This window comes from Corapipo altera, unplaced genomic scaffold (assembly GCF_003945725.1).
Source record: "Corapipo altera isolate COAL_440 unplaced genomic scaffold, ASM394572v1 61295, whole genome shotgun sequence".
Taxonomy (NCBI): domain Eukaryota; kingdom Metazoa; phylum Chordata; class Aves; order Passeriformes; family Pipridae; genus Corapipo; species Corapipo altera.
Window position 1 is genome coordinate 124,750 of NW_020885103.1, and position 25,755 is coordinate 150,504.

Here is a 25,755-nt window from a genome sequence, read left to right on the forward strand (position 1 = left end):
CCTGGCAGCTGCAGCCCTGGGCACTGCCCACCACTCTTACTGTGCCCCACTTATGCTCAGAGTTGGAGTAAAAACAACATCCCTGCAACACTCATGAGTACCATTTATTTCTGTCTTTCCTGCTGTTCTTCATATTGCCACCTGATTAGGAAATTATTTTACTTTTAAAAAAGGTCCAAAGAAGTTAAGCACTTACTGAAATCCATAGTGTTCCAGAAATCAAAAAGTGAACCGGGTGTACTCTCTGTACTCACGTGGAGAGAGCCTCAGGATGTTGGTATTTCAGTACTTGCATGTGCCAAAGTGGATGAGTTCTAGACTCTCTTACATGTATTAAAATATATTTTATTAAAACAGGACAAGAGAATAAATGAGGGCTAAGTAGACATACCTGTTTTTATTACCAAAAGAAGAATTTGATGCATTTACCATTTTCAGTTTTCTTTTAAAATTTTATCTTTTATTCACTCATGAAGACCGAATAAGTTATATAAATCAGAGCAGTTTTCATTTCCTCAGTGAAGTAGTCAACAAGATTTTAACGTCTTATGCTGACGCAGTAGCATGTTAGTTCTTTTCCAAGAGAGTACCGGTCTTGGGTTTCCACAAAGATTCTTCTCCAAAAGGCTCCCCTTCTTGCACAGCTTTTAATGGAAACTCTTCCATGGTACTAGCAGAGCACTGTGGTTCCCCAGGAGGGTCTGAATGCAGCCAGGTCAGGTGTCAAGGCACACACCTGTGTGCAGGTGCCCCCCAAGGACCAGCCCCCCAGGCTGGCAGAGGCCACCCCAGCCCTTCTGCCTCCCACTGCTCTTTAGAGGAAGCCACGAACTACCCTGAAGCTCCACACTCAAGGTAGGAGCAGCCACTCCATGTGACAGGTGTTAAACCAAATACTTTTGTATTTAATTATAGACAAATGCACAGGACTATCAATGACAATGAACTGAGGCATCAGCATTGTCATGTCCCTGCTTTAAACAGTGTCTAAAGCAACTTCTAAACAAGTACAACTTGGGATATTCATGTAGAACTGAAACAGTGATTTGTTTGCTTTACCTAGTACGAAGGGTTTTCAAACACTCCAGTAACTTGTAACTAGGCCCACGGTTGCCATTTCCCATCTGCTTCCCATAAGCAGATATTTTGCTTTGTATACCAGTAATAGATTTTTCCCCAATAACAATGCAATCTCATTTTCATGGTAACACACAAAAGCATTCTAGTCCTGCTCCTCTTCATCCCCATCCTCATCTTCATCCCCTTGATCTCCAGATTCAATATCATCTTCATCTTCAACCTGAAATTAATAGAAGATCTGTTGTGAGCAGTAACACCTCTGACTTTATCCAGCCAGCAGAAGGCAAGAGAAATGCTTAGGGAGTGCAGATAAGCTTATAGCTACCCTCAGAGTATCAGCCAGATCAATTAATGCTTCATACATGCAACTGTCATAATGTCACAGTTTTTACTTCTCTGCTAAAGGTGGCTGAGTACTGGGGACAAGAGGCAGGGGTCATCTTTTACTGATGGCTGCCAAATTAAGTTCAGAAAGTAACTCCGGTATGTTTAACACCCCTCTGTGCATAGAAAGGGGCCTCACCAGACTTTCTGGATCAAGCTTTGCCATACCCAGACTGGTCAGATCTGCCTCAGACCCAAGAACTCAGTGGCTGCATTCCTTCACTTACCGGTACACCAAGATCCTTCAATTTGATCTTGAGTGCAGATATCTTCTGATCCTGGTCAGCCAAAAGCACCAGGAGATCATCCTGTTCCTTCTTGGATTCTGCGACTTCTCGCTGCAGTTTGCTCTTCTCATCTTGCAGTATCGCAACCGTACTGCTGGAGGAGTCCAGGTGCTGCTTCAGCGACTCCTTCTCCTCAGAGAGGGCTTTCACTTCACTCTGGCAACAGGAAAAATCCCACACCAGGTTACAGTACAAACACAGGAGCAGCTGTTTCCTAAAACCACCTTCCATACGCTACCTTTAACAGCTCCAACCCACCTTGTGCCTGGTGGCCTTGGTCCCACACACCCCTACACACCCTTACCCAAACCATTACCAGGACAAGCACTAACTGGGGCTCCCTTCTGCCCAGTCCAACTGCACTGGCCATGCCAGGGTACAGCTCATTCCTAGACTGTCCTTACAAAACTCCTTCAAGGCAGACAAGGCCTACATTTCCCAAGGGAAAAACAGAGGAGACACCCAGCTTCCCCCAAGTGGCCTGAGACACTGAGGATGCTCAGGAAACAAACCACTTCCACCTAAAACCTTTGCTATTGTAGAAGCCCTCCTAACTGAAGGCTGATTATGTAGTGGCTTGGTTTGGTGTTCACCCACTACCAACCTTCAGTTCTTTTATTTCTTGCTCCAGTCGTGCCTCCAATTCAGAGCTGGTTGCTGCTGTTGCACCACTGTCTCCTAACACAGGATCTGCAGTTGCATTCTGTGGACAAGGAATTCACTATCAGTGCCTCACATACCAACACAGCAAGCTTAAGATATTACACAGTCTTTTTCTTTAAGCATCTTTTCTTTTTACAGCATAGCCAAGGTATGGTCATTATATACATCCCATGCTGCAAGGCATCAGCAAACAGATTTGTGATTGTGGGGTCTCAGTGAACTCATATGCACATGCACATGAGTGTGATCTCACAAAGAGATCACAAGGTGCAAATCTTTATTACATAGAAGCTAGAGTTGAAACAGACTGTTAGGGTTTCTTCTAGGCAGACCCTGTAACAGCCAACCCACTCAGACACTTCTGAAGGGCCAAAGATGCTTTTATTAGATTTAATACCCAAATCTCTGTGTGTGACTACTAAAAAAATAGCACTAGTGAAGCCTCAGCCAGCCCTGCCCAGTTATAATGTGCATAATGTGGCAACTGTCTGTCAGCTACAGCGGCCACACAGTACAAATTCCAGACAGTTGCCTTCCCAGTTGTACCACACTTGAGCCAATGCTCCAAGTAAGGGAGACAGGAGGATGTAGGATGGCAGTGAGGTGGCCTGACAGCTGGTGGCAGCATGGGACACAGACACACCTCTGCCTCGTGAGCACACAGGGTCAACACCCCTGCAGTGGCAACCAGAGCAGCTGACACTTGTGACTGTAGCAGTGTTCAAAGCCTTCCTCTCTGACCAGCTGTACATTAAACACTTGTCTGGCAGCTGTTTGTGTGGCCCGTGTTCCTGCAGCTTCATCTGTGTAGGAGGCTGTGGAAATGTCTGTAACACTTCCATACAACGTGCTGTTTAAGTTCTGTAGCTCAATGTTCACTTCCTAAAGCTGTTTGCTAGTGCTGAGGACAGTCACATTTATTTAGCTATTCTGTAAGGCCTTACTGGGTTATCACTCCAGTACCCAGCCAAGGAAAGCTTTGCAGCATTTGGAGGCCTGCACAGACAGATCCACCTCCCATCTGCCATTCAGCTGTACCTCAACTTTCTAGTCAGCATTCTCCAGTGCTTGTAACAATGATCCCTTCCATGTACATGATATCACAGTTGTGTCTCACAAAACTACTTCCTTTTATTAGAGTATAAGCTTAAACCCCCAGTAGTTGGTACTGGCTTTTTTAAAAATACCAAGGAACAGTGCCCTCACAGGGCACTAACTTGACTACCAGTCTCCTCTATTCTCATGAGGTTTGTCTCAGTAACTCATTACTGGATTTAAAACGCTGCTGGAATCACTTGATGTGTATTCTTAAAACAAGATTGGTTTAGGATAGAAGCTACAGACACTGTAAGCAGCAAAGCAGGTCTTGAAGATTTAGTCCCCAGTGAAAACAGAAGCAACTTGTGCACTGGTACCGTTACTTGTAGCTTTTGATTCTCCATCTGAAGCTTGGAGATTTCTGCAGCCTGTAGTTGTATCTGACTCCTGAGCATTTCTAATTCCTTTGGGAAACAGACAAAAACTTAAAGTTAATTTGATAAGGCAAGGTAGTTATTCACATGGTATTTTTTTCAAGTTCAATGCTACCAGACTCACTGCCTCACACTAGCATATATGTGAGGAAGGCTGCCTCCCTCTCAATGGGAGCACAGCAACCATTGCCCTAGGAGACTAAACTAGACTACTTTCTACCCTGCTCTTACAAACCCATTTCTCTGCAATGCCCAACCAAGGCACCTGTCTGAGCCCCAGTCATGTTTAACAAGGGGTTTCATACCACTTACACTCCCAGAAGCATCTTCTGTCCATTATCCCTCTCAGAGCACAAACCCACTCTCACTTACTAATCCAGGCATAATTAGTTCTGTGATAAGACAAACTCTGCCAGGTATTTTTTTGAATAACAGCTACCTTAAATTCCTACATCTGCAGTCATTTAAACACTTAGTCTGTGCTGTACATCTAATACCTGGAAATTTCCATAGCTACATTTAAACATATGCTTTGCAGTGGATAAACACATTCTGCAAGTCTGACAAGTCAAGTGTCTTGTCCTGCCTGTAACCTGCTTAGTGAAAACTGATTTTTTTTTTTTTTGGATGCATAACCTTGATGCTCCAAGATCAGGTCCATCATTACAAAGACAGATGATTAAAAACAGCAACACATTCAAGAATCAGTGCTCCTCCCTGAAGGGTGACAAAGCTCCCTTCCCATCCCAAGCTACCCCTGTTCAGCCCAGGTTTGCTGAAATGCCACAAGTTTACCTTCTGCAGCTCACTATTGTGCTCCAAGCCACCAGATTTGATGGTCTGTGAAGACTGCTCTGTGGTTCCCATTTCCAACTGTGAAGAATTCTGTAAGAGCAACACAAAAATCAGCCTTAGAATGAAAACCCTAAATATAGTTATGTTGTCAGGAAAAAAAAAAAAAGGCAAGCAAAGTGTTCTTGCATGATCAAATCTCCCAGCAGAGAAGCTGCAAATAGACTCAGAAAGGCACATCAAAGCTCTCTGGTGACATGAGAGCAGCTGAATGGTCTGCATTCAGAGGGGCCTCAGCTCCTCTAAGGTGGGTGCAAAAGCAGCATCTGTCAGCCTGCACTGACAGGCAGGCCACCAGGAGCAGTTCTGGGGCATTACCCCCACTAAGCTCCTAGGAGATGCCCACCATTTTTCCACAGCCAAAACACACTAAAACTACTGATTCTAAAGCTGCACACGTTTCTCATGCCAACAGTGTGAAGCAGCAGAGGCTCTGCTCAAGCCATCTCCTACCACATTCCCTCTTTCCAGCATGCCCTTAGTCAGGATAGCTTGGCTGCCACCACCATGAGGATATGCACAGCTTCAGGCAAGTTACACTTGAAACCAGGAACTGGCAGCTGGATTGAGTTCTGCTGAGACAGCACTTACTAGTTTTTCTATCACAGAATCCTTTTCCCTTAACTGCCCTTGCAGCAGTTCATGCTTGTTTTTCCATTCTTCCAGCTCCTCTTTCAACTTGCTCACTTCTTCTGTCTGAATGCCATTCATCTGGAACGTGTCACTGTGGGAGTTATGATGCTGGGTGTCCTTTCCTAAGGAGTTTACAGAGATCAAACAAACATCATTCTGAAGTTGGCTTCAAACACACCATTTGAAGTCCTTACTGTCTGTCCCCCTTCTGCCCCACAGGGCAATACAAGCCATTCTAACTCAAAAAGCAAAGCACAGTATGTAAGAATTCTTTAATAATAATAAAAAAAGCACATGATAAAGAGCTCTAATTTGCCATTCCTTCAGGTATTTATGCTGCTTCAGCCATTCAGTCCATCCAAAGTAAGGCCATGACAAATTCTATAGAGGGAAGATAATTGTTTCCAATCATAGATAATTTAGAGTTTTTTCAAATCATGTCATAACCAGCTTATCAGGCAACTTGACCTTGGAATCAACTGGAACATACTGCCCTGATTTAAACACTCAGCAATTTCTCCAGTGACAGCAACAGGCTTCACCTTGCACATCTGCCCTACTGACATCTTCCCCAACTCCTGCTTTCATTCCAGATCCAAACTTCAGCACACTCTGTGGCCCGCCTGTTCCTGTTCTGAGCCTGAACAGGCAGCGACTGGTTTGGATTAACCTGAAGCAGAGCAGAGGCAGCCTCTCCCAGCAGCTCCCTGCTAGCCACAGTTCCCCAACAGACATGTCTGCTGGAGCTCTGCTGCAGCTTGCCAGAAGTCACAAAACATCCCAGCAGAAGGCAGACTTTATATATGACTTTATATCATTCCTCCTAATATTTTACATTATTCTTCATGAAGCCTACCTAGCTGTACTTTGAGGAGATTATACTGGTCCTTATGCTGTTGGATCTGGGACACTTGCTGTGTGACAGTTGCCTGGAGCTGTTCATTCTGAGATGTTAAAGTGTTGATTCGTTGCTTTAGTTCTTCAAGCTCCTGGTCCTGTGAAAGGAAAAAAAAAAAAAGCACTTAGAACTAATAACATGTCTCAAAACAATCCTGTCAGGAAGGTGAATAAAGACAGAAAAACCTTAACAGGACCTGCACTTTTGTCCACTTCAAGAATCTTTAAAGTCATGGCCACTGCAGACATCCCATGTTCACTAAAGCCTCACTGGTGGTTCAGAAGTGCCCCTGAGTTCCACATGTCCCCCAGACCCTCATCCCTAAACTCAACACCTGCTTTCAGTTAAAGTTCATTACCTTTGTTCCTCTACTTGCTGCAGCAACCACACAGTTGAACTACCACTGGAGAAAAGGCTTTGAGAGTCCACCCACAGTGGGTATAATCCTCAAACTACGCCAACAAACCACTTCTTCCTTCAGCCCCATTTCATCTGTCACCTTTCCAAAGGTGAGAGCACAGAATTAAGAACTGCATCTCTGAGGGGATGCAAGTTCTCCAGTTACTCATTTGAGAAGAAACGCTCCAACACAAGAACAGATGCCTCTCAAGAAAAAAAGAAAATTAACTTATCCAATGTTCTAAACACTGACATTTCAGTTAAACCTAGGCAGAAGTGTTTTTAGAAGTGTTTCTGCATTGCAAGATTGCTTGTCACTTGTTTTGGAACGGGGTATCAAACTGCACTGCAGTGCCTCTGGAAGACAAAACAAAGATCTCGTAAAGGCACATGTACAGGGTAATGCCCTCTTACCTGCTCCCTAATGACTTTTTTGTAGTGAGTCACAATGTTGTCATGCTGTTCCAGTGTCTTCTTCACCTCCTCCTCCTTTTTATCCTCCTCGCTGGACTTGTAAATAGCTTTACTTATAACACCTGTCAAAAACAGTCTTTGTCAATTAGAGCCCAGTTCAATTTTTTTGGTCTTCAAAAGAGTCCCAAAACCTCACACTTTGAGTTCATGGCTTGATAAACTCAACCTGCACATTAAAAAAAGCAAAGGTTTAATAGCAAATGGTGATTTCTTTATTGCAGGGTTTGCACACTTACTGCTTTACTTGGTTTCACATAAGTAAATGGGTGTTTTGAGTCCGTCCTATCAGAAAAGTTGTTTTACTTGCACTATGTCTGCACTTTAACTGCAACCCAAGTGGTTGTGCAAGTAAGTGCAAGACTCTGAACTACAGTGGCAAAAGGCAAATCAAACTGCTTGGGCAAACCCACATTTACAGTTGCTACTTTAAGGCTTTTTCCTTCTCTAGTCTGAGGTATAAGTATTATATTAAGAAACAGTACACCAGTTACATGTCAAGAAAAATGACAACCTGTCTATTCTGTGAGGGACAGAAAAGATTAAAGCAAGTGTCCATCATGTCCTAGCAAGTCAGGAAATTCAGCATTAAGTTTTCTTAATGAAACAGTTGGAAACGACCAATATTTGGATTGTGTACTTACACAAATCAAGCCTTTGTGATCATCACATGTGCTCAATACTTAAGTTTCCATGTGAGCACAGGTAAACACCTCCTGGCCAGTGTGGTAACTCCCAGAATCTATTAAGAATCATTTCATCTAAGAACATCAAGTAATCCAGTTCAAGTATTTCTACTGAACACTAACTGCAAGCTCAGGTATATGATGACTTCCAGCTATTCCTGTAGCCTTTTTGTGTCATCACAGTACTTTAAGACAGTTACATTCAGCACATTTGGTAGCCACCAGCTCATCATAAACTAGAGAAATGAGTGCAACATCTCACCTTCCAATTCCTTTACCAGCTTGGTGAATTCATGGTCAAACATCATGTGGTCTGGGCTAGAGAAACTAGGCTGGGGCTTCTGAGCAGCTCTGGAGTAAAGTTCATGTTTGCTAATGAAGCCAAGCTTCTCAATGAAGTTCTCCCTGCCAATCCTCTTCTCAATCAGTTGCTTCAGCTTCTCTCTAAAAGCAAGAGACAAATCAATCCCAGTGCAACAACTGAGAAGTGAACCCCTCATTCCCTCATGGCAGGTTTTGCAGTTGCAACTCTTATCCATCTCAACCCCACTGCCCTGTCCCAGTTAAAAGCCTCTTAAACCCCCACCTGCCACTCACAGAACCTTTCCCTACAGTCCTTTTATTCCTACATCATACTTACTTCCTATAATTCTCCAGGGAATTGTCATTGTAGTAGATGGAAATACCAAGCAAAAGTGCACACAGGCCTTGGACGAGCTGCTCCTCTTCTCCCAGGTTCTCAGCTATCTGCCCTGTGAGCTAGAGCTCTTGTTAAGGATATTGGACATATTTCAGCATCACAGCACATGCAGTGAGTTTCTCCCTGTATACATTCCCATTTATTTTCACACGTAAGGCCAAGCTTGATTAAGAATTAGACAGAAGAGCTGGTAAAACCCTTGCAAAGTTAACTCCTGTTTTGAAGGACTTGGGTAGTCAGTGGTTTCCCTGGAAGTTCTCAGTAACTGTTTAACCCAAGAGATTTAGTTGTTTCAAAACTAAAGACTTGCAGTGTAGATAAGGTGACAATTTAGCCTTACAGACTTCAGTATTTTTTTCCTGAAAAGCAAGCACAGAATTTCTTCTTCAACAGAAGTATGAACACTCTTCCTGCCACTTGAGTATGAGCTTAATTCACACTAAAATCATCACTGGGCTTGTTGCAGTAACACCCCCCTTGGCTGGCCAGCTGTGGTGCTTTTCCACTGCACTATGGTATGTGCATCCTACAGACAGGGCAGGGTATGCAGAGCACTGGCAACAAAAGGCTCATTTTGTCTCTTGGCCCAGTCCATTTTCTTTCATGTCATGCAGAATCCCTGTAAACTCATCTAGACAAACCTTTGACTTGAAAATGAATAATCCAGGTAATGTCTGGGCAAGGGGTTCTATCCACAAGCAGGTCAAGGATACAAAAGGTACATTGGCTGGATTGTGAAGGAAGTGGGTGACAGCAATGGAGCAGTTGCTCAGCCAAGTGCAAAGCAACATCAGTAGTCCAACCCTGGTCTGCACTTTGCTGCCCTGCAAAGAATAAAACTTCCCATCATCACCTTTACACAGTGGATGACTAGAAAAAAAAAAAACAAAACACCTGTACTGGATCAGAACTCACCTACTTCCACCTCATCATTTTAAAAGCAAGTCATGTCTTTAAAAACCACCCATTCTTTAGCTATTCTGGCAACAGTTTTAGTGCTTGGATCAAACAGAGATTAAACCATTCATATTGAACTGTCTTCAGAGCACACCAGCAAGCAACACATACGTGAAAAATGATTCAAGGCAAGTTAGCACCAATATAAAGTCATAACACATTAGTTCTGCATTTGTAATTAAAACAAGGGTGACACAAAGGAACATACACACAATGCCTGTAAAGAAGGAACAAGGTGTACATGTAGTCAGGTAAGGATTCCCTGGAAGAGATGCATCACCAAGACTCGCCCTGCTGACTAAAAACTGCCAAGTGTTCCTATTATTTTCTAGGTCAAAGAAAGATAATGCTGGAGTGGCTTTCAGTTCAGACAGGAATGCTAACTGCAGTACTTTATTTTCATCCACTTGAGAAAATTTGGGTTTGTCTCCACATTGACTACTTCTGTCTCTGCTGCAGGGTTTTGGGCCCAGCTGTGCTAAAACAGGCATCCATCTCTTCCAACAGCCAATAGTCATATGGAAGCAAAAATGCTCCCTCACTTCCATTTCCAAATACTGGCTATGATTGGCCCAGCACTATTAAACAGTCCATGCTGGGAATAACCCCTGGAACTGGCAGTGTTTCCCTACAGCATGTGGGCACACCTCAAGCTTCTTGAGAACACTGGCACACACCCTTAACTCAGAAACATGGAACTACTTCTGTTTACATGGAATTACTAAGTGCAGCGCTTGGAGCACACAATTTATGCTGGAAGCAGCTGCAAACCACATTTATTCTCATGCACTGCTTCCTATTCTGAGGTCAAATTGATGTGTTCTGCCTAAGGATTTCCACACAGTGCCAAACACCCTCTATAAACAACAGTTATTTTCTAGGCACACCGTGGTAACACCCACTCAGAGATGACAGTGCTCCATGGCTGCTGTTCTACAGTTCAGGCTTGAGAACACAACCCCAGCCCCTCAGGACAGCTGTGATCAACAGAGTAAATTAAACTATTCTACAGCAGCAATAATTTTTTTGTGCTTCAATTAACAGCCTGGAAGTCAAACAACTCTTCAGGAGTCATTTGCTCAGAACAAGAACCCAGCTATTCAGAACCAGTAGAGCCAAGGTTAAAGTATCTGCTGGTAAGTAGAACACACCCCATGTCTGGAAGGCAGGTTAAACAGTTTTTCCTTCAGCAGCCAGGACACCAGCAGCATGTTCCCACTTCAGATGGTCCCAGCTGTTTGCTACAGGCCAGTCAGAAAACAGCATTCCCAACAGTTTTAGTTTTCCTTACAAGAAAGCACATCTGTTACATGAACAGATGGTCCATGAGTCCACCCCACTGCAAAAAAAGCACCCGTGCTGCCCTGTATCCCATAGTTCTGTGGAGCACCCCCGGAGAATCCCCTGGAGACACAAGGAGTTTTGTTATGCCAGGGAAAACCCAAACCCACTGCAACACAAAGCTGTAAGTGGAAACACAAAAAAAAAGCAGTTAAAGAAAACCTCCCCAGCAAACCCCAGACAAGAGGGAAAGGCCTGCTTTTGGCAAGAAAATGCCCAAGCTGTGCCAAAAAATACATACCCGTCTGTCGATCTTATCACCCTGCAAGTTACACACACATTACTGGAGAACCTTCAAGTGGAACACAGTTCAGACACATCCCCCCCAGTTTGAGTCCTTTCTATTATTTAGGACTGAAGAGCCTAAAGCAGTTTTACTGACTCAAATTTACCATACGTAAAAGTGCCAGGAAGAAGATAAAAATGAGTACTGGCTCTTTTCAGCTACAGCAGCTGAAAGAAGTCACATGAAGGAATTCAAAATTCCAGCCATTATTTGCACTGGCAGGAAAAGTCTAATTACCACCAGAATAACTAGCTCCTTACTATTCCACATACTTTTTTCCCCCAGATGGTTATAACAGAGGGGAATGTCACAACGAGTATGGGCTAGGAAGGGAACTTCACTCACTGGTCATTTGCCAGGCCAGGTATTAAGATGCTGAACAAGTTCAAAAAAAAGCTTTTAGCCTTTCATAGTAAAGCCAACAATCAATACATGAGAGCCTGCTGTTTTCATGATGTTTCTAGTTAGCAGGCCCAGGTTAAATACCAAACAGGCACTTCTTGAGCACAAAAACATCATCACTGGGATTCTGCCAGTTGGCCTTATCTCTTAAGCCAAGTTTTGGGGCTGGATACTTCAGGGCACCTGAGAGCAGGCAGCCATGTGATGAAAAAGCAAGATTTGCTGCTATTCTCTCCCTGTGAAGCACAGAGTGCTTTAAGCAGTGCTTAAAAATCATCTGCAAAAGACAACCCTCCTCATTACACCACCCATGTCCCTGCAATGCCCCTGCCCAGGAGCTGCATTCCCCAGGACACCCAGAGCTGTATCCCAGGGGTGCAGGCAGAGCCGTACCTGGGAGAGGATGTTGGTGCACTGCTGCAGCAGGGACACAGGCGGGTTGCCAATGCTGGTTGCCAGTTGGACCCTCAGCAGCTGCTCTTTGAGGGTGGCATTCTCCTGCAGGGCATGGGCCAGGGCCACGGCAGCACACCAGTTGGACAGGGAATCCGTGGAGAAGAGGCCCCCGCAGAGCAGCTGACCCGCCGAGACAGAGTTACCTGTAGCTACCAGAGAGGCCAAGAGATTAAAACAAGCCACAGAACCAGCCAAGTATTTAGGACAGCACAGACTTTAAACCCAGGAGGAAAACAAACAAACAAACGAGGTTTTAGAGCAGTCCTAAGCCAAGCTGCCTTGCCTGGATCAGACACTGAACAGCAGGCACTAACTCCCCCCAGGACAGCAGCTGGTGCATTAGCACAGTGCCAGCTCAGGGCTCCCTGCAGCCACGTGGGCCTGCCCTACCGTCAATGGTGGATGGCAGGAGGGTGGACACAATCTCTCCTTGGCCTTTTTGGTTTTTGTAGAGGAAGCACTGGAAGCAGTAGAGAACAGCACAGCGTAGCACGAAGGGCTGCCTCTCGTTCACCATGGACATCAGCAGGACTACAATGGCAGGCCTGTAGGAAAAGGAAGGGAAAGCCATCAGAACAAAGCTGTGAATGCAGACAATCACAGCTACAATTTGAAGGGTGTTCTACAGGTAAGGAAAGATATCTTGGCCTACCACTGCATCTATAGCCATTTTAAACAACAGTATTAAAATACCAGGTGTAACTCAAGTTTTTCAGTTACTTAAAACACAAAACAGCAGATAGATTATCCATCTTCCTTGCCTCCAAATGCTCTTGTAGGCTGTCCTCTGGCTGACAGGGGCAGCTGATCCAATCCAGGAATTTCTCTGCTATTGCTCATTCAGTTTTCAGGTGCCACCAAACATGAATTCTATGCCTCATCTCTGTACAAACACACCTGACACCTTCATGCTGTACCCAATACACCCCACATGAACTTCAAGGTATTGCTCCAGAGCCTAATTCCAGCTCTGAATTTAAACAGTCCTTTGGATTAGACTGTCATGGCCCATACCAATACACTACTACCAGAGTTAAACACTTTTCTTCCCCTACCTTGGTGGATTAGAAGGTGCATTTACAGAGGCAAAGTAGTCTTGATTAGTCTGGCATCCTCGGATGACTTCTGATACAGTATTAATGGTCTAGGGAAAGGGCAGAAAGAAAAAGTTAAAGAGATATTGAAGTGTGAGCCATATCTACCATCTAGATCACTTCAAGTTGTTCAGCCTGACCCTGACAGCTCAGTATGTAAAGGCACACACCAAGCCTCAGCACAGATCAATTCAGTAAAACCACTGCACATGAAATCAAAGCATTTAGGAGCTGTGAAACACTGAGCTAAGGTTAAGGGACAAAGAGCTCAGGTGGCTCTACCACACCCAGTCACCTCCAACTTAATTTTCTCTGCCAGATCAGTTTGGCTGTGCCAGCCAGTTAAACTGGACACTTAAAAAAAGTGAAAAGGTGAAACCTTTTATGAAACAAAAAACTGCAACAGAGTAACCAGCCCCCACTCAATCCACTGCTGACAGGGCTTTCTAGAACCTAGAATTCCTCATCATTGGAAGCCTGCCAAATAAGAACACTTGAAGACTCTCAGAAAAGAGAAACAATAAAAAACCCACCCCCAAACCAGGAAAACACAGATCAATTCAGCTGCTCTGGGATATGCTGAAATCCAGCATAAAAAGTAAGCAAATCCAAATCCTTTCTGCTTGCAGAACACAATGTAAGTGACTCTCCCATTTGTGCTGCCCACAGAGGAAGCTGACATCTCTGGCATCTGAAATACTTGCTTAGCAAATATTCAGTTTGTCTCTGCAGCAACTGGTTCTCCCTGTAGACTGCTGTTACCACCCCTCTGGTTGCCCCCATCCCTACATCCATTTGCCCCCTCTTACCTCTGTCAGGATGTCGGCAGGAACCCCAGTTGCCATGAGGATTGTGCAGAGCTGCTGTAACAGCCCGCAGTGGAACATGGCCTTCTGACAGCTGCTCGTGGCACCAGGAGGGTTGGTGGGAGACACCAGCACCCGCACAAGCTGGAAAAAAGGGAAACACTTCCATGTGAGGAGAGCCCAAGACATTCTGAAATGCAAAAGCAAGCTCATTTGAGGTTTACCATGAAATAGAATTGCTCCTCAAAATGGAGACTGGAGAAAAACAGAATGTTCATCTCATTGCTACCTATGGCTGCTTCATTTTGAGTTCCATACAGGGGGGATTCTTTACACAGAACATCCCTGATTATGTTTTGATCTTAACTCACTGCTGCAGCTCAGGTCACATGAAGTTGTGTGATATACCAGCCATTACAGGTCCACCTTTGGCAATGTTGGTGCTGAAAGCAGCGCAGCTCATGAGCATTGGCAGCTAATTCTGAGCTAAAGGGAACACATGGGTCTCACAGTTGTGACATGACACTTCACCACAAGGGAGCTGACAAAGTGCTGGCATTGGTGCTTAGGAGTTAGGGGAAGGGTTTTACCTGCAGCATTAGGTGAAGATTAGTTACTTTCTGTGCAGACCACCCACAGTTGTCATCTCCCACCTCAAACCAAGGCTTCATACGCTGAATGTAGGAACCTTCTTTGAAGAAGTTCTGATTGGAATTATTATTCTTCAGCAAGTTCTGTAAGAGGAGGAGACAGTCTTCCACCACTATTCCTGATAAGAGAAAAAAAATAAAAGTATAAGTGAAAAGATGGAAGCAAACTAGTTTCCCCTTGCAGGCAGGATGTGTTGGGTAGAACAGAGCACACACTTCTGAGCTCTTCATTCTTAACACACAAGATCTGATCAAGAACTGGGAACCTCACAAATTAAGAGAGTAATCCAAGGACATTAAATTAAACACATTGATGTTGATCCAGCATATTTCTAAGGAAATCATAGTTGTTTTTCTTCCACAAGTCCAGGGCAAATTTCCAAAGCGTATACAGCTCAGTAGTCAAGTGGGTAGGAATGGGAAAGACCTAAAACAAAACCTCACCATCACTCTGTGTCCTGAAGTTCACCTACTTGAGTGTCAGACTACACTGTCTCTATCATATGCACTCAAATGAAGTTCCTCCTGAACTGTATTGTGGTTCCAAGGTAGCAGTTTCTTCCTGGGTTACACATTTGTTCTCTTCAATCACTGGGTACATCTTCAACTCATTTCAAAGCTACTTTCTAGTTCTTGTTATCCTCATATAGAGGTTCCTCCTATCAGAGGAGGAACACATATGTAGGGGGGGAAGCAGAGAAGTTTTAGCACTTAGGAGTTTACATACCAAGTCTCCTAAAATTATTAACTGCCTAAAAATAGCAGCTTTAAATCAAAGGTTTGCTTAATATTTCCATGCCAACATACCTGGAATAACTAAGCTGGAAGAGAAGCATTAGCTGCTCCTGCAGCCCACAAAAAGGTCATCAACAGCAGCCTGTCATGTTACTGAAATAGACTGTGTCGTGAACTACAACTGATGGTAAACTCATTGTGTGTTGCTAGTAAAAAAAGAGTCCCAAAGTGCTGCACTATTTTTGCTCATACTTGTTTACCTTTTATCCCAACAGGTAAATCACTTGGAAAGGAGCTCACCAGAAAACTGAAGTTATTAGAACAGCTGAAGGAACTCAGCAAGCTGTTACCTCCAGCCACTCCAAGCATCCAAGGATCTCACAGGAGGAATGCAGATACTTAATTCTGTAAGTGACAAATGCAGCACACACATCTGACACTGCCATTCCAAGCACATACATTCCCAGGCCTAAGCCAAGCAAGAACACATTAACTCCCTCACATGTGCTCCGAGAGGTTGGCTGATGTTTTATCTGTCACTTTTCAGAAGACACTGAAGCCCTGCTACTTGGTCCATCTGGTTTTGCTTGGTTTGTTACAACCAGTGTAAGTTTTGCTCCTTCTACCCACTGACCCAAGTCCAATTACCCACTGTAGGTAGGGGTAAACCTAATGTAAACATCCCCTAATAGTTGGGGCAGAAGCACAAGACCAAGTCTTAGACTTTACCTCCATCGCTGTTTCCTTCCTCTGTTATGATATCCAGAAGTCTCTCAAAGGCATTTTCAAAGGCAACAATTTTCTGTATGGCTGCATTACTTTTGGTCAACTGCTGTAACAACAAGACTCCCTTGACAGGAGGGGGAGAGGAAAAATACAGCTTAGTTTTTCCAGAACTCCACTGCTTTTCTCAAGTCACAGCTCTCAGAAGGATGCTGAAATGAACAGCATAATCCTCAGCCAGGACCACAAGCCTGGACTTCATGCCCTGCAAGTCAGCACATCTCAAACCCCACCATGGACACCAGGCAGTGGTTCCCTCATGGACAACACAGAGGATGCCAAGTGGCCACACAGAACAAAGGGGTAAGTTCCTTCTGTACTTACATCATTCCGTATCACCTCCCTAGAGTCTGCCAGTAAATCCATCAGTCTGGAAACACCTGCAAGAAACACACTTTTTTACAAGTAGCATTAAAAGGTGCAGCTTGTTTGTGCTGGGGGTCTTCAAGACCCCTTGCTCAAGACTCCTCTAAGCCCTCTGCCGTGTCTGCTGAGCTTCCAGCTTCAAGGTTACCAGCAGTGAATTCAACCACTCACCCATGGGGCTGACAAGAATGATCTGCTGCACTTGGGGGCCTTGCTGCTTTAAAAGAGATGTAAGTAGCTTCACTCCAGGCCAACGGACATGGAAATCAAATTCCTGCAGAGATGGAGAGGAGTATGTTAAGGAATCTATCCCTCAGTATTTAACTCAGATACACTGACAGATGCTTAACACTGCTGAAAGCCTAACATGGCTTCCACGTGGGAAAAGTACAGTATCATACTGAAGTTGGATTACCAAGGGAAAAAAAAAAAAAAAAGGTATTCATGTTGCTCTCTTCAAGCATAATATTTTTAGTTTAGGAACAAAATTTAACAGCTGCAAGTGAAGAGGTAATTCTGGAGGATAAAACCATTGGAAAATGAGTTAAACATACCGTGCTGCAGGAAAGCAGTCACCCTTTCCACTTGAACTGCATCTCAGACACTACTGTCTCATGATCATTTAATTATCTCAAAAATTATCCTTGCACAAGTCAGAGCTGCTGCTGTTTGGGGAGCAATAATTTTTATTGTTTCTAAACAAGTATCTAAAACCCTTTCCAAAGTAACAGGATGAGAGGAAATGGCCTCAAGGTGCATCAGGGGAGGAGGTTTAGATTATTAGGTATTAGGGAAAATTTCACCACTGAAAAGGTGGTGAGGCATTGAACAGGCTGCCCAGGGCTGTGGTGGAGTCACCACCTCTGGAAGTGTTCAGAAACATGTGGCTGTGGCACCCTGGGACACAGTTTAGCAGTGAACATGGTGGTGCTGGGTTAACAGTTGACTCCACGATCTTAGAGGTTTCTCCAACCTCAAAGATGCTGTGATTCTATTCAGTGTTACCCTGCTTTAAAAGCTGCACTAATGGTGTTCCTCCACGTCAGTCCTCCAACCCCACAGTCACTAGTTGCCAGCACACTTCACACAGGTCTCACTAGGAGGACAAAACCATGGCTCTCTTCAGCCCAGGTACAACACTGTTACTCACCTCTACAAGAGTCAACAGCAGAGTGACATTTTCTTGCTGTTTAATGAATATCTCTGTGAACTGACTTCCCAAATCATCAACTTGTTTTGCTGAGTTTTCTTCTGTAATTGTAAAAAACAACATATTACAACACAATTGGAACAACTTCAGCAGCTGTTATTTTTATTCTTATTAAAATAAGGCCAGGGGTGACCAAAAGACTTTGAGTCACTGGCATAATGTTAATGGAATTATTTTCAGGACAAACACCAAAACAAGCTTTTCACAAAAAAAAAAAAAAACTCCTACATTATTGTAAGAGTAACTTTGAAGTCTCAGAGCAGGACACCCCCATGCAGCTCAACTAATGCAGGAGTACAGCTCCCCACAAGGACCATTCACTGATGTGTGAAAGCAAAGTACATGTCACACCACTGCTGCATGAACAAAAAGCAAATGCAGAAGTATCCCACAAAGTGACAAAAACATGCAGACAGCATCTCTGCACCACTGCTGTTTTTCTAGGCTGAGTAACAATTTACATAACTGCCCCACAAAGCAATGGCATGTAGGCACTACTGCTTGGCACAGTTAGGGAATGTCAGCTGAAAAATTGAGGAAGAGCAACTCTAATCCCAAGGGAAACAGATTTTTTTATAATATAAATTACCAGAACACAAACAGTAAAGCCAATGAATTTCTGACTAAATCTAAGAGTCTTTGGATTTTTCCTCCTACTTGAAGTGCAGGATTTACAGCCTTATCAAGGAGACATAAACCATTAACAACTGAGCAGGTATAAAAAGGGTCAAAGACCACACACCATCTCCAAGCTCTGCACTTGTTGGGGGATATAGCAAAACAAATCTGGTGTGAAGAACATTAATTAAATTCAATGAACCTAATTCAAACTGTTGGCCATGGTGATTCACTGCAAGGTATCAGTAACATCTACTTGCTAAGGATTTCCAGCACAGCAGAAGTCTTTTGTATGGCCTTCCAGACAGAATAGCTGATCATTTCCCATGTCACACAGCTGCATTTCCCCCTTCAGCAGGTTTAGCAGTACAGAGTTTACAAGAGGGACAGAGAAGCAGCAACACTTTCCTTTAAGTTTCTTGCTGCAAAAACGATGAAATACCACAAAGAAGTGATAGAACAGAGGACAGACTGTGTGCAAAAATAACAGCAGCCTAGGCATGGAACACCTAGCACAACAAATCCCACAGTGAGCTCTCTGAAGCTGAGGGTCTCAGCAAGTCTGGCACACTCCTGGTTTACATAAATGAAAATAAAAACTCCACATGAGTTCAGCTTCTGCACTTGCTGCTGCAGAGTAAGAGGCAACTCAGTTGGGAATCAGCCAGACATGGATTGCACACACTGTAGTTTGCTGCAAGCCAAGAAGAGAAAGCCCCAAACCCTAAACATTTTATTTTTAAAATTAAGTCAAAATATCTCATTTTGACTTTTCCATGAGCTGTGACTGAACATCTTGTCCTTTTCCCAAGCTCAGCTGCAAATAGCAGGTGTTTGAACTCTTGATCCCAACTGTTGTCCTTGCACAAGTTCCAGGTGGTAAGGCAAAACCTGAGCAGTACCCACAGCTTGCACAGCCTCTTTCAGCTTGGCTGTACTTGATTTACTATAGTTCAGGATTCTTCTATGAAAGGGCCAAATCACCTTTTTTCTCTCTCAGCTCTTGCTTTTTTCTGTAAGTATTTCTTCTGCTACATTTAAAGATAAGAGGGAGCTGGACAAAAACAGGCAAAGGCAAACTGCGTCTTTCACTGACATGGATACACCACAGATCTTGCAATCAGCCTTCTACCCATAACTGCTCTTTGAATCTAGACACTCACAGGGTTCTCCGGTGAAAGACAAACTTCCATCTGGTAAGATCAGCTCTTAGCAATTCACTAACAAGCAGCACAGCAAACTAGAATTTAATCCCAAAATAAACAGATAAAGTGCATTCTGATAAAATCAGTTTAAAAAAGGAGAATGTGGAAAGAATTAGTGGTGACTTGGAAAAGAAGTGAACACTATTTTAACATGCATTGCTTAAAAAAGACACTGTGAAGGATGCTCACGTGCAGCTCATGCATTTGTGTCCAACTTCAGGGCTTCTTGCAAACAAACCCTGTTCACAGATCTCAGCCCATGAAAATCCTACCAGTTCTGGAGCTGCACAATTTTATGACATCCTTATCAAGAACTTATCATACAATCTGTGGAGATCTGCTGGCATTCAACATGCCAAATCACAGGAGAAATCCAATTGGAAACACTTGAGCTCCAAGGAGTAAGTGTAGAGCAAAAGGCAAAGTGCTTCCCCTGAGCTCCAGTTTGGGTTTTTACAGTGTCCCTTTTAAGTGCCAGCAAGTGTTACTGGTGTGAGTAGCAACTAGGACTAAAGTGCCATATTCATACAAGTAAAGGTTCTTTTACCTTCAGAGTCATCTGTCAGTGCAGATAAAATAAAAAGAAAGAAGAGACACGTTTACAAGTTGAACAGCTTTCCACACTACACAACCCATGACAGCATAAGCTCAGGTTTCCCAAACAGCCATCCCAGCTTCCTACAGCACCCCTGACTCCTTTGGGAAGTTCTTATGGAAGGGATTGAACCAAACCACCCCTTACTCTTTTAAGAGTGGTGATCTCTCACACAACTCCAGTTTGACAATTCTTTGCTCATTTTAAGAGACTGCCAATAACACTCTAGTCCAGTCCATAATCAAAGCCACTACCACAAACATGGATTCACCAGCACTGTAAGACTCTGACCTCATTCAAAACATCTTTTGTTAAGATCAGGGAACTTGATGAACAAGGAAAAGAAAGGCAAGTAAGCCAAGCAACAATCTGATAGTTGTTCAGAATTACATTCATAGGCCTTTGAGACCAGCTTTGATGGTCTAGCAAGAAAGTGGCATGGATTTTCCCAGCCCCGCTGTACAGAGGCTGCTTGGACATCTTGGGAAGGACTGGCACAATCACCCTGTAAAGTGCCACAGCAGGGCTGAAAAACATCTTCATACTTACATGGTATCACTATCACAGCTACCTGAGATCTTACATCTCAACATCTCTGTTAAATCATCAGATTGTAGTGTCCCATTTGACAGTAACAGCCAAAATTATCCTTTCACAATAACAAACCATGACTTGATTTCTAACTTACAAGACTAGAAAAAAAACAATTATCCCATTCCAGGCTGACTGCTGTTCACAGAACATAGTTTTTAAAATTAATAAGCAAGAGATCAGTGTTATTTTAATGCAAGCTGCATACAAGATTTTTAGCATTGTCCTAACAGCTACACAGTAACAAAGCAAGTCTCAGCATTAGTAAATCACATTTGATGATGATTTGAAGAAGCCCCAAGGAAAGGAGCCCCACAGTTAATACAACTATTACTACTGAGTGCTTACCTTGCTCCTCCTCTTCTAGGTCATTCGATATTACATTGTAGAGAGTGTCCAAGGCATAGCCAATTATTTCAGAATCTGAACTGCAAATGAAAGAACCACTTTTCTTTAATGACTTATTTCCAGCTACTCTTACAAGATTGCTTTTCTGCCCAGGCAGTTCCCTTTGCAGCTTTAGGTTGCTCCCCCAGGCAAGCCTCAGCAAGTCTGGTGACACAAGATGACCACAGGAAGCTTCCCTGTAGGTGTGTCTTATTTCCTGAGTCACTCCCTCCAACCTGTTCCTCAAGTGTACCAGGAAAAAGCTCTGGGAAGGCTTCAGACCATTTCCCAGGAAGTCACCCAAGGAAGCTGCAGACAAGCTTCAGCACCATCCCAGGATGTCAACCAGAACCCCAGCCAAAGCTTGGAAGAATGCAGGACCAGCTGTGGATTCTTCCAAACAGGCCAGCCTCTCCAGCTACACCCAGTTATTAAGGGGTTTTGAATTCCAAGCAACCCCATGAAGCTGCAGGGCAGCCTTGGTAACCCCAAAGCAATAGTTCACCTGCTCACACCCAGACCTGCCTTAGGACAGACCTCTTTCTTCTGCATTACCAAGACTGAAGCATCTGTAAACCCTGCACTACAACCAAGACACAGCCAAGAGTCCAGGAGAAGAGTGCAGCCATTTTGCTGCTGCTTGCTTTGTTGCTCTTAAACCAGGAAACAATCAAAGCACAGTTGGTCAAAAAACAAAGGAAAATAAAAGCTAAGATCACAGACGAAGGTATCTCTGGTTGCAAAGACACCTCACAGTACTGGCATGACTTGGCCAAGTATCTGAAAAGCACAGTGTCAAAAAAGACCTCATGCTGACTTTAAGTGCTTACCTGCACTGTGTAAGGCATACCAAGACATATCAAGTAAGGCTCCACACCAAAGACAGATTTGCATTTTAAGAGGCTGCTAGGCTGGCTCAGAGCAGAGGCCTGAAAAACCACCTCACCTTTTAATCCATGGAAATGGTCTCACCTAGCAGGTATGATCACATCTCCAGCCTGCTCATGTTTTCCCTGTGTCATGTTAGTTCTTCAATACACTACTACAAAGTCTATGCTTTCCTTCTCATAGACTTGAAACAGTTCCACATCTAATAACACACAAGTTTCCTGGAAACCTGAAAACACCCACCAAGCTGTGGCCTTGCTTTTCCTCTCCATTGTTAAGGAAATCACAGCAGCTACAAAAGAATAAGCAAATTTAATGTACACGTTTCTGTAGTTGAGAGAGAACACATCCCAAAACGAGGACAGCAGCATCCCCCCTCTGCTGTTCACTGCCTTGCTACCATCTGCTGTTCAGCACACACCACATCTCATGGATTATTCTCTTCAGACTGAAGCTGTCCAGCTTCTCCTCTGGAGAGACAATCAGTCAAGAAATAACACTTCTATTGTCAGGCATCCATAAAAGATGCAGCCGCTGTGCTGGACTGCTGCATTGCACAGGCCACCTTCCCCATCCTGCCTCTGCCAGTTGGGACTTCACATGGCATTCAACCCAGATGTCAGGGCAGTGCTCCAAGTTCACAAACCACAGCAGAGCAGAACCACATGGAAGGGAAGGCACCCATGTATGGGCTGTCCTACACACATATAACTATGGTCTGTGCCTTAGGAAAAACAGCTCTCTTAGGTCCACACATTAAGCTCTCTCAAATGTCACACTGAATTTCAAAAATCTTTTAATATACATAGAGACAAAACAGTTAAAGATCAAGTTGGCTTCTCACTCCTGTGCCTTCTCTCACTGTGCCACCAACAGTTCAGTGCTACTGGCCTGTTCTACAGTTAGTGCCAAGTTTTTTTCAAAATAATCCCTGGTGGGATGTAGCAACATCTAGACAGCTCATCAGTAGAAGTCCTCTACCACATCCTACTTTATACTACAAAATAAACATATGGCATAAGAACTCTGGTGTGTGTAAGAGTCTGGAAAATATAAAGCTGACTCAGGTTCCAGGATGGCTGATGCACAGAGTTGGAACACTAGTCCAAGAAGCCAGTTTGCTAGAGAACAAGATTTAAACACTCAAGCAGGAGACAGAGCTTCAGGCAATCAGAAACTGTTTTAACAAGTAGAATGCTGCCTTCCATTTAGAAAATGGTATATTGCTGTTCCAGGATAAAGGCTGTAACTAATTTGAAACAACAGCCTAAAATCCGAGGACAGAAGTGAGAACAGGACACAAGAAACACCTTCACTTACCAAATTAAACCTGTAATCTTAAACTTCACAGCAACACAGTCAATGTGCACAGCCAGCATGAGTGACTCACATGAAAACAGTGACATGTGAGAAGACACTTTGAGTCAGCCATTGACTTCTCTTTTCTCATCCCATGCAGCTGCACCGCAAAGCAAGTGAACAACAGGTGGCAAAGAGCATTTTCTACTGCTGCAGAAAGCTTTAGGGTGCCTCAGGTGGACACTGGAGAGGTACCAAAGGTCACACACCGAAACAGCAACCACAGCACTGCCCTCTGCCAGCCAACCTGCCTCAGTTCAATATGCCTGTCACACTGGGCACAGGGGACAGCTGAGCCTGGGAGTCACTTAACCAGTTATTCAGATGAGCTGGCTTGGATTTGTGTTGAAATAATCCTAAACCCCTCACCTCTACCATCACTGACAGCAAAGAGAGCATCCCAGTACCTTTAGCACCTGCACTGGTCAGCCACAGGGCCTACAATGCTCTCTCAAGTAAGCCAGGGCACACAACATTGGGCTGGCTGACTTGCTGGCAACAGCAAATCAATTTACCAACATCTTGTGGCAGACAGCATTTCTGCAGCTGAAAACCCAAAACAAACATGTATTTAATGGTTTTTCAAGCTGCAGCCTGAGTCACAGAAGACATCTGCAGGGGCCCAGGACACACAAATTCCCAAGGAACAACTGGAGCCCAAGAAGCACAGAAAAGCCTCAAGTCCCTGCCCAGAGGGGTTCTGCTTGGCAGATCAGCCAGGAGATGAGCAGAGCCCCACTTCCCTTCTCCAAGTTCAAATCTGCCCTCAGGAGCAGAGAAGCATATGAAAGCAAGGCTCCTTAACCTAGTTTTTCTGAAGGGCTTCCCCACGATATCAGGGACAGTTACTCCTATAACCTTCCCTCTCGCTGTTTGCACCAGGTGAGACATTCAGTTTTAACTACCCAGGCAGATAAATAACATGGGCTCACCTGGGCAGCAGCCCAACATCTTCTTCCCAGCTGGCATAACTGGCTGGGCAAGGAAGACCTCCACCAGCAGCCTTGGGTTGAGCACTGAAGGGTTTCATGTCCTACATCCATAAATGAAGCAAGAGGCCTCCTTCCAGATACACAGCTGCTGCTCTCCTAACTGTCCTTTGTCTTGACATCAAGAGACACACTCTTCCTTCCCATGTATGCACATCTAGGTATTCCACATAAGACCTTAAGGCTGTTTTATATCAGTTTATCAGCTTAATGGTTCAAACCCAGATAGAAAGACTGTCCCAATCTAAGCACTGCAAACAGGTTCCATGTTACAACCTGTGCGTACTATCAAGTACAGCAATGCAATGAGCTGCAGAGATAGCTAACACATTTCAAACACTGGACTCCACAAATACTACATTCTGGTCCACACGGAGCATTGAGACTCATGTCATCTGTCACAGCAGCAGCCCTGGCATCCTGCTCTCCTGTTCACCTGAACCCTTCAGTGTCAGTGCCTGCATTACTACCCAAGGCAGAATTATTCTGCCAATTCATTTTCTAACACAGCAGCAAAAGCACACACCTGATGACTTCATTTACTTCCTCTCAATTGTGTCTACTTCACCTTTTGCCCAATAACAGGCTGATTTGGGTTATTTCAAACCCTGTATTTAATTAACATGGTCATTTTGGACTCGCCTTCCCACAGCAGTGAAAAGTAACCACTGAGAAGCATGAAGACACTATGGTACTACCTTCACTCTTGAGGTGGTGTTTCTGTCCCTCATCCAAGACCCTGGAATTCTGTCCTTATCCCCTCTGAATATGCTCTGACAAACTTGATCATCACAAAAAGCCCCTGTGACAGGAATTATTAGAAACACAGCTCCCTCCGTGCCTTGTCAGTCCAGAGCACTGATTCCGTACTTGTTGTTTCAGCAGAAGGGGGTCCCGTTCCCAGCCAGACGAGGTTGCAGCACTCACCGGTCTGTCTGGAGAACGTGGATGAGGTGTTCCATGGCCTGGATGCCGACCTCCAACCGGTATTTCTGTTCGGAGAAAACCAGATTTGTCAGCAGTCAAAGCCCTAACACCAAACAAAGCTTCTTCAGTAGTACATGGTAAAGATACTTTAAATCCACGCGGCTCCTCGGAAGTTGGCACTTACCTTGGATAACGACTTGAGAGCACGAACAGCGTCCCTCCGGTCATCCAGCAACGTGGACGAAGCCACCCGGTCACAGAGCTTCTGGATCTGGAAAGGTACGTAACACCCGGGCTAAGGCGGCCGGGCAGGACCGCGGGACAGGCTCCCGACACCCGGTCCGGGCTCCGGCACCGCACGGGAGAGGTGCCCCCTTCCCCACCCCGCGGCCCCGGGCACACCCCGGGCCTGTCAGCGGGGCCAGCAGCGGCACGGCCGGCGCGGCCCCGCGGGGCTGCTCGGCTCCCCCGGCGAGCCCGCTCACCGTGTCGGCGCCCGAGGGCTGCGGGCCGGCGCTGGGGCCGCCCATGACGCCCCGCAAGAAGTTCATGGCGGCTCGGCCCGGCCCCGCCGCTCCCGCTCCG

At 44.6% G+C, this 25,755-nt stretch overlaps 2 protein-coding genes across 12 annotated transcripts in view; one reads left to right on the forward strand and one right to left on the reverse strand.

Annotated features, from left to right (window-relative positions):
• The window catches only part of LOC113960267, a 71,083-nt gene extending 45,741 nt beyond the window's left edge, over window positions 1-25,342 (forward strand). For 2 of the 3 annotated variants that reach the window (XR_003532010.1, XR_003532011.1), the window contains 4 exons: window positions 10,527-10,618; window positions 15,528-15,659; window positions 16,168-16,338; window positions 25,129-25,342. Coding sequence is in view for 1 of the 3 variants with exons in the window: in XM_027669755.1 (XP_027525556.1) it covers window positions 10,527-10,618; window positions 15,528-15,655 (220 nt within the window). In the remaining 2 variants the exon portion in view is untranslated. Of the gene's footprint in view, window positions 1-10,526; window positions 10,619-15,527; window positions 15,917-16,167; window positions 16,339-25,128 lie in introns of those variants that run through there. The other variant, XM_027669755.1, reaches the window with a different exon arrangement.
• USO1 (USO1 vesicle transport factor) lies at window positions 372-25,755 on the reverse strand. Of its 9 annotated transcripts, none has more exons than XM_027669745.1 (26): window positions 25,656-25,755; window positions 25,355-25,441; window positions 25,171-25,235; window positions 20,969-21,048; window positions 19,982-19,993; window positions 17,552-17,652; window positions 16,573-16,675; window positions 16,360-16,415; window positions 15,982-16,102; window positions 14,458-14,636; window positions 13,871-14,011; window positions 13,023-13,111; window positions 12,358-12,512; window positions 11,905-12,110; window positions 11,065-11,085; window positions 9,239-9,349; window positions 8,466-8,584; window positions 8,088-8,269; window positions 7,083-7,204; window positions 6,228-6,366; window positions 5,330-5,493; window positions 4,682-4,771; window positions 3,830-3,916; window positions 2,356-2,454; window positions 1,692-1,907; window positions 372-1,300 (listed from the first exon to the last, which is right to left on the reverse strand). In XM_027669745.1, the coding sequence occupies exons 1-26, from the start codon at window positions 25,719-25,721 to the stop codon at window positions 1,223-1,225; spliced, it is 2,889 nt and encodes a 962-aa protein (XP_027525546.1). In that variant the 5' UTR covers window positions 25,722-25,755; the 3' UTR covers window positions 372-1,222. The 9 variants fall into 9 exon arrangements, with proteins under 9 accessions (XP_027525546.1, XP_027525547.1, XP_027525545.1 ...); XM_027669746.1 differs by having other exon boundaries at window positions 3,836-3,916; window positions 11,905-12,116; XM_027669744.1 differs by having other exon boundaries at window positions 11,905-12,116.

Excerpts from the sequence above, each read along its gene's own strand:
- USO1 (XM_027669744.1), bottom strand. The coding sequence starts at position 25,721 with ATGAACTTCTTGCGGGGCGTCATGGGCGGCCCCAGCGCCGGCCCGCAG. Across the intron at positions 8,270-8,465 it reads TCCCTGGAGAATTATAGGAA|AGAGAAGCTGAAGCAACTGA; the intron begins GTAAGTATGATG and ends TCTTGCTTTTAG. Across the intron at positions 6,367-7,082 it reads AAAAAGTCATTAGGGAGCAG|GACCAGGAGCTTGAAGAACT; the intron begins GTAAGAGGGCAT and ends TTCCTTTCACAG.